The sequence below is a fragment of the Acomys russatus genome, chromosome 28, assembly GCF_903995435.1.
Source record: "Acomys russatus chromosome 28, mAcoRus1.1, whole genome shotgun sequence".
Lineage (NCBI taxonomy): Eukaryota > Metazoa > Chordata > Mammalia > Rodentia > Muridae > Acomys > Acomys russatus.
The window spans coordinates 36,472,940-36,479,813 of NC_067164.1; the positions used below are offsets into that span (position 1 = coordinate 36,472,940).

General features: G+C 50.2%; 1 protein-coding gene across 1 annotated transcript; it reads left to right on the plus strand.

The window, feature by feature from the left end:
• Nucleotides 1–1,381: 1,381 nt before the first annotated feature.
• Mip (major intrinsic protein of lens fiber) lies at nt 1,382–6,792 on the plus strand. The gene is made up of 4 exons (XM_051170484.1): nt 1,382–1,741; nt 2,688–2,852; nt 3,203–3,283; nt 6,296–6,792. Exons 1-4 carry the CDS (start codon nt 1,382–1,384, stop codon nt 6,479–6,481), a joined length of 792 nt encoding a protein of 263 aa, XP_051026441.1. The 3' UTR covers nt 6,482–6,792.
• Nucleotides 6,793–6,874: the final 82 nt, after the last annotated feature.

The window sequence follows — 6,874 nt, forward strand, 5'->3', positions numbered from 1 at the left end:
GGAGGCAGCACGAATCCTGTGTCTTCCAGGGTTGACAGAGGTACCTGTAATCTGGGAGCACCACTAGGTGAGATGCAACACAGTTACAGGACCTGAAGTCAGGAGATTTGAGATGATCCCAACATGTGAAAGAGTCCTCCATCCTTTGAGTACCCCTGATCTCAGCAACACTTACTGCTGTTCTGTAGGTTAGAAGGGGGGCTTCTTCCATTAAGGTGCTGTTTTCCCCATCCAACTCCAAAGTGCATATTGCAGGAAGACAGAAACACAGACTCCCTCCCCACTGGACAGCATTTGTCTAAGCCATCCTCACAGGGTCTGTTCCTGTCCAGTGCTTCACATGGACAGCTCCAACTTGCCAGACTGTCCAGGTGGAAGAACCTGCCCCTGCCCCCCATTTGGTCTTCTCTACTCACATAGCCCCCCTCTCCTAGGTCCCATGTCCCTCTCTAAGGCTGAATACAGCTGGACCTGTTTCTTCTTGTCCAGACCTGCTTCCCCAGATCCAGCTCCCAGACCTTAGCGCTGGGATCAAGGCTGGACACTCCAGCACCTTAGTCACAGGGGTCCTGGAGAACAGACTTTGAGTCACTTCACCAGATGCTTCCTTTCATTTGTCACTTCCTGTTACCCCTCATGTGCTGGTGAATGTAACAACTGACTTCTTTTCTCCTTCTAGAACCCCCACCCCAACCCCACTTTCAGCTTATGCCCCCTATCTCCACACCACCCCCCGCCTCTGATTTAAAAGGGCAGGCTATGGGTTTGGAAGGGGAGCTGCTGGCACGAGCTGGGGGTCGGGAACCCGAGGCTCTGGGAAAGCCAGACACAGCAGAACTATTCTGCAGGGTCCACAGATTCCAGTCCAGACCAGCCAATGGGAGATGGCCCCATAATCCCAGGGAATAAAGAATTCTCTTCAGTTATTCAATTTCCCTGCTGCACCCCACTCCTTATCCCCTCCCCCACCCTTAACCCTGGTAGACTCAGAGGGGCAGGAGACCCCCACCCACCCAGCCCGACCTATATCCAAGGGAATGAACTCACTTGAACACCTTCCAAGAAATCTGAGGAATGTTCTAGGTCAGACATCAATCAGGAGTTTGAACCCCAACTCTGACACAGTTAGAGTGTTCCTGTTCTCCATCCATGAGCCCTATCCTCCTGGTTCTGACTGAGGAGAGAAAGAGAATCCACCCTCTCTGTCAGATGTTCCGTTATGGATTCAGACCTCTACGGTCACGAAGGGGTTAAGAGGCTGAGCCAGTTACCCCAACCTGCCCCTCCCAGGGATTAAGAGTCCTCTATAAAGGGGACTGTCCTCCCAGGCAAGTCCAGGGGGTTATTAGGGACCCAGGCACTGTGCCCACCCCCCACTGCCATGTGGGAACTTCGCTCTGCCTCCTTCTGGAGGGCCATATTCGCCGAGTTCTTCGCCACCCTCTTCTATGTCTTCTTTGGGCTGGGGGCCTCACTGCGTTGGGCCCCTGGGCCCCTACATGTCCTGCAAGTGGCTTTGGCCTTCGGCCTGGCCCTGGCTACACTGGTGCAGACTGTGGGTCACATCAGTGGAGCCCATGTCAATCCCGCAGTCACTTTTGCCTTCCTCGTGGGCTCCCAGATGTCCTTGCTCCGTGCCTTCTGCTACATGGCAGCCCAGCTTCTGGGGGCTGTGGCTGGAGCAGCTGTGCTGTACAGTGTCACTCCTCCAGCTGTGCGAGGAAACCTAGCACTCAACACGGTAAGGGGCTGGGGAGCACGGCATCATGATCGTTGCTCTAACATGCTTGCTCATGTATGTGCATGCACGTGTATGTGTCTGTGTGTATGCATGTGTGTGCATGCACACGCACGTGAACGTCAGGGTGGGGGGGGGGTAAGCAATATGTGCTTTGGAGGGGAAAAGAAAGCATAGAGCCCTCCATGGAGAATTGTGAGATGGGGACTCCAGTTTTGGCCTTAGCCCCTGAGTGCCAAGGTCACACACAGGCATGCCCAAAGGCACCCAGCCTCTGTGCTGCTGGGAACGCGGAACCCAGGGAGGTGTGCATGCTAGCCCAAATGAGCTGCAATTCCAGCTCTCCTTTCAGGTCTCTTCTTTCTTTCCTTTCTTCCCTTTTTCTTTCTTTCCTTCAAGACAGAGTTACACAGGTTTTAATGGAACTTGTTCTGTAGACCAGGCCCTTGAACTCACAGAGAGTCGCCAGAGTACTAAGACTAAAGGTGTGCACCACCACAGCCAGGGCAGGTTCTTAGATGATTTTACTTTATAAAGCCTCAGTTCCCACGCTCATAAGTGCAATCTTTTTTGTTGTTGTTGTTGTTGTTTTGTTGAGACAGGGTTTCTCTGTGTAGCCTTGGCTGTCCTGGATTCACTTTGTCAACCAGGCTAGCCTCGAATTCACAGAGATCCACCTGCCTCTGTTTCCTGAGTGCTGGGATTACAGGCGTGCGCCACTACGCCCAGGCTCAGGTGCAATCATTTTTTACAACAAAGAAGTGCCAGTAGGAGAAACTAAGGTAGAGATACATCTGCTGGGAGGGGCTATGTCTCCTTCCTTTCTTGGGAACTGAACCATAGGGGGATGCCTGCGTGAGGTGGTGATTCGTGGCAGTGCTAACAGGTGCTTCCTCTTCCCTCCCCCTCCCTTCTCCCTCCCTCCCCCCTCCGCCCCCTGGTTGGCCAGCTTCATGCAGGGGTAAGCGTGGGCCAGGCCACCACCGTGGAGATCTTCCTGACGCTGCAGTTCGTGCTCTGCATCTTTGCTACGTATGACGAGAGGCGGAATGGGCGCATGGGCTCCGTGGCCCTGGCTGTTGGCTTCTCCCTCACCCTGGGGCACCTCTTTGGGGTAAGCAAGAAAGGCGGGGCCCCGAAGTGTTACTAACTTGTAAGGGTTCTGTCTTTGCCACGCCCACCCTGAGGCCCACCCACCCCTTTCAGCGCTGATTAGCACAAAGGGTTAAACTCTGTATAGCTACTCCATCTAATCCTTCTTGGGCTCAGGGTGGAAAGCCACACCTCTTGAGTAGAACTGTTCTTCTAGGTCTCTGAGTCTGTCCCCAGATGGATTATCAGTGCCACTACCTACCCTGGAGAGTCATGAAGCTGGGACTACCCCATTTGCAGCTGGGATGTGGGCGTTAGGAGGGAAGCCGGAGGGGTGGGTGGGGTGTCTCAGTTACAGTCCTGTCTTTGCAGATATATTACACGGGTGCAGGCATGAATCCCGCCCGCTCCTTCGCCCCTGCCATCCTCACCCGGAACTTCAGCAACCACTGGGTAAGTTAGAGTACAGGGTAAGATCACAGAGCGCGCGTGGGTGGGGCTGGGTTCTGTCTGGATGCATCTGACAGCATGCAGCTAAGAAGGCTGCCAACGGCCTCGGCGTGGTTGCATGTGAACATTGCACTATTGTGCCAAAAAAGAAGCTCTTGGCTGGGTGTGGTGACGCAAGCATTGGGGAGGCTGATGCAGGAGGAGTATTTGAACCCCAAAAGTTGGGGCCAGCATGGGCGGCAAAGCGTGACTTCTCATTTCTGAAACAAACGGACAGAGGGCTCTTGCTGACAGTGGTCTTCTCTTGTTAGCTGGGGCTTTTATTTTATTTTATTTTTTATCAAAAAACAAAAACAAGAACAAAAAACAATAAAGCCGGGCGTGGTGGCGCATGCCTTTAATCCCAGCACTCGGGAGGGGACAGGCAGATCGCTGTGAGCTCAAGGCCAGCCTGGTCTACAAAGTGAGCCCAGGACAGCCAGGGTAATGTAAAGAAACCCTATCTCGGAAACCCAAAATGCAAAACAAAACAAAACACAACAAAAAGATTTATTTATGTATAGTGTTTTGCCTGCATGCACACCTGCAGGCCAGAAGAGGGCACCAGATCATATTATAGATGGTTGAGAGCCACCATGTGGTTGGGAAATGAACTCAGGTCCTCTGGAAGAGCAGCCAGTGCTTTTAACCTCTGAGCCATCTCTCCAGCCCCTAGCTGGGGCTTTGTACTGAGTATCCACTGATGCGAGAACCAGAGGTTGCTGGACAGTCGAAGACACTTAAGACAGAAGTCAGAGTGTGTCCACCTTATTCTAATAATTCTTAGCATTGTGTGTAACTCTGACTAGAAACCCACTCTTTGCCTCTGTCCATCAATTATAATATATAAGACAGGGCGTTATAAAAAAGAAAGCAAATATGAAAGCTATCTGGGTAGAGCTCCTAACACAGACTCTGGCATGGAGCACTCAGCAATAAATAACGGTAATGCTTACACTGCTTTGGGCATGTGCAAGATAAACATGAAATTAATTTAAAAGAATCTACCAAACCAGGTGCAGTGGCAAATGTCTTTAATCCCAGCACTGGGGATGGGGGGAGGGGGCTAGAGGCAGGTGGATCTCTGTGAGTTTGAGGCCAGCCTGATCTACAAATAGAGTCCAGGACAGCCAAAGCTACACAGGAAAACCCTGTCTTGAAAAACCTAAAAAAAAAAAAAAAAAAAAAAGTCAAGATGTATAGCCATTTCCACAACAGCATTAGTTATAATAGCCGCCAGTAAAAGCAACACTAATTCCCCTTGCTAGATGAATGGGAAAATCAAACATGGCCCATGTATACACGAGTATTATTCCACTATAAGAAGAAAAGAAGTTCTGATAAGGCATAGCACATACAACATGGACATTATGCTAAGTAAAATTACCTGTCACCAAAAGATAACTCTTACATAGTTCTACGTACACGAGGTAGAAAATTAAGTTCATTCAAACCAGCCAAAATGGTGCACAAGGACATTTCCAGCGCTCAGGAGGTAGCAGAGCCATTAGGAGGCCAAGGCCATCCTAGGCTACATAGCAGTTCTGGGCCAGCCTGTGCTACATGACACCAAAAAGAGAAGGGGGAGAAGGAAGGGAGGAAGGGGAGAAAGAGGAAAGAAAGGAAGAAAAAAGAAATACAAATTGCTAGAAACAGAAGTTAGAAGGGTGGTGTCAGGGGCTGGAGTGGAGGTCAGACAGGCAGCTTAATGGCCTTCGTTTTGCAAACACAAAATCCTGGGCACGAGTTACATGACAGAATGTATGTATTTACCACTCCTGAGCCATACATACACTTAAAAATGTTAGTAAGCAGGCGTATCGGCTTGTGCTAGTCACAGCACTCAGTAGGGCAGCTTAGGAGGACTGCCTTGAGTTTGAGGCTATGCTGGGTCATATACAGTGTCTCAAAAACAGTTCTTCAGAGCCCAGGTGTGGTGGCACCTTTTATTCTGGTACTGCAGAGGCAGGTGGATCTTCAGAGTGAGTTCCAGGACAGTCAGGGCTACACAGAGAAACTCTGTCTCACAATACAAAACAAAATCAAACCCAACAGTCCCAGGGTGCTGCTAAGCAATGCTGTGCAGGCACAAAGCAGAGCTTACTGCCTGTCTCTGCATGAACTTGGGCACAGCGCGCTTGTGGGTCCCAGCACTTGGGAGGACCAGAGGGTCTGGAGTTTAAGGTCATATTGAGCTGATGAGAGCCTGTATTAAGCAAATAACAATAAACGATGTTTAATAAGGTAAATTTTATATGTTATAAAGGGTATTTTGCCACAATTCGTTTTTTTTTTTTTCTCTAAAAAAATATGTAGACTAGTTCAAAATAACAGCAAATAGAATATATGTATGCTAAGGAGGTAGAGGCAGGATAGAGGAACAAGAAAATGGTTAGTAAGCCAGAAGAAAATGATAGATTTTGATGTACAGATAGCAGCCTTGGCTGTCCTGGACTCACTCTGTAGACCAGGCTGGCTCGAACTCACAGTGATCCGCCTGCCTCTGCCTCCTGAGTGCTGGCATTAAAGGCATGCGCCATCACCACCTGCCTATATTTTATTATTTAATGTATATAGGTGTTTTGCATGTATGTCTACACACTACGTGCCTGCCTGGTGCCCTTGGAGGCCAGAGGAGCATTCAGATCCCCGGGAACCAGAGTTACAGATGGCTGTGAGCTGCTGTGTGGATGCTAAGAATTGATCTTGGGTCCTCTGCAAAACCAGGCAGAGCTCTCAGCCAATCACTGAGCCATCTCTCCATCCCCATTAAGTCTAGAACGTCACGCCATGTGGGCTGGTGCTCTGTTCGGTTTTGCACATGCTTAACATGCAGAGCCCTGAATCCAGCAACAGCAAAAGTCTACATGGATGTCTACTAAGACAGTGCCCAGGCAGCCATGCAGGACAAGAGCAGGATGGCTTGTTTTCCCCGAAGAGTCCCGAAGCCTGAGCTTGCCTTCTTTCTTCCCACAGGTGTACTGGGTGGGCCCAATCATCGGAGGGGGCCTAGGCAGCCTCCTCTACGACTTTCTCCTCTTCCCCCGCCTCAAGAGCGTTTCTGAGAGGCTGTCTATCCTTAAGGGAGCCAGACCCAGTGATTCCAATGGACAGCCAGACGGTACAGGGGAACCCGTGGAACTGAAGACTCAAGCCCTGTAAGAGCTCCAGCTGGAGAGAGCAGTAGACAGCTTCTGGGTTTCAAGGAGGGGCCTAGCCAGGCCCCTGGATAAAGAAAGAGACCGTGGGGGACGGGATGAACCTCTTTATTTTTTAACTTATGTTTTTCATTTTTCCCTTTTGCTGTGTGAAATCTTTCAAGTTGCATTCACGACTGGCTGGTGCAAACTTCCCTTTCTCCCCACCCCAGCCTCCTTCGCCGTGTGTGCACAGACTGTTCATATGAATGTGGGTGCGTGTGGTGGTGTCTTGAGTTTTGAGGACACAAAAGCTAGGGAAGGGAAAAGAGGTGTCAACATAACATGTCTGTCTGTCCCCAGCCCAGTTTGGTGAATACAGGGAACCCCTCCCCCCAAACCTTGGAGTTTCTGACAT

Coding starts and splice junctions, on each gene's coding strand:
- Mip (XM_051170484.1), top strand. CDS start 1,382: ATGTGGGAACTTCGCTCTGCCTCCTTCTGGAGGGCCATATTCGCCGAG. Junction 1,742..2,687: donor GAAACCTAGCACTCAACACG/GTAAGGGGCTGG, acceptor CTGGTTGGCCAG/CTTCATGCAGGGGTAAGCGT. Junction 2,853..3,202: donor CCCTGGGGCACCTCTTTGGG/GTAAGCAAGAAA, acceptor CTGTCTTTGCAG/ATATATTACACGGGTGCAGG.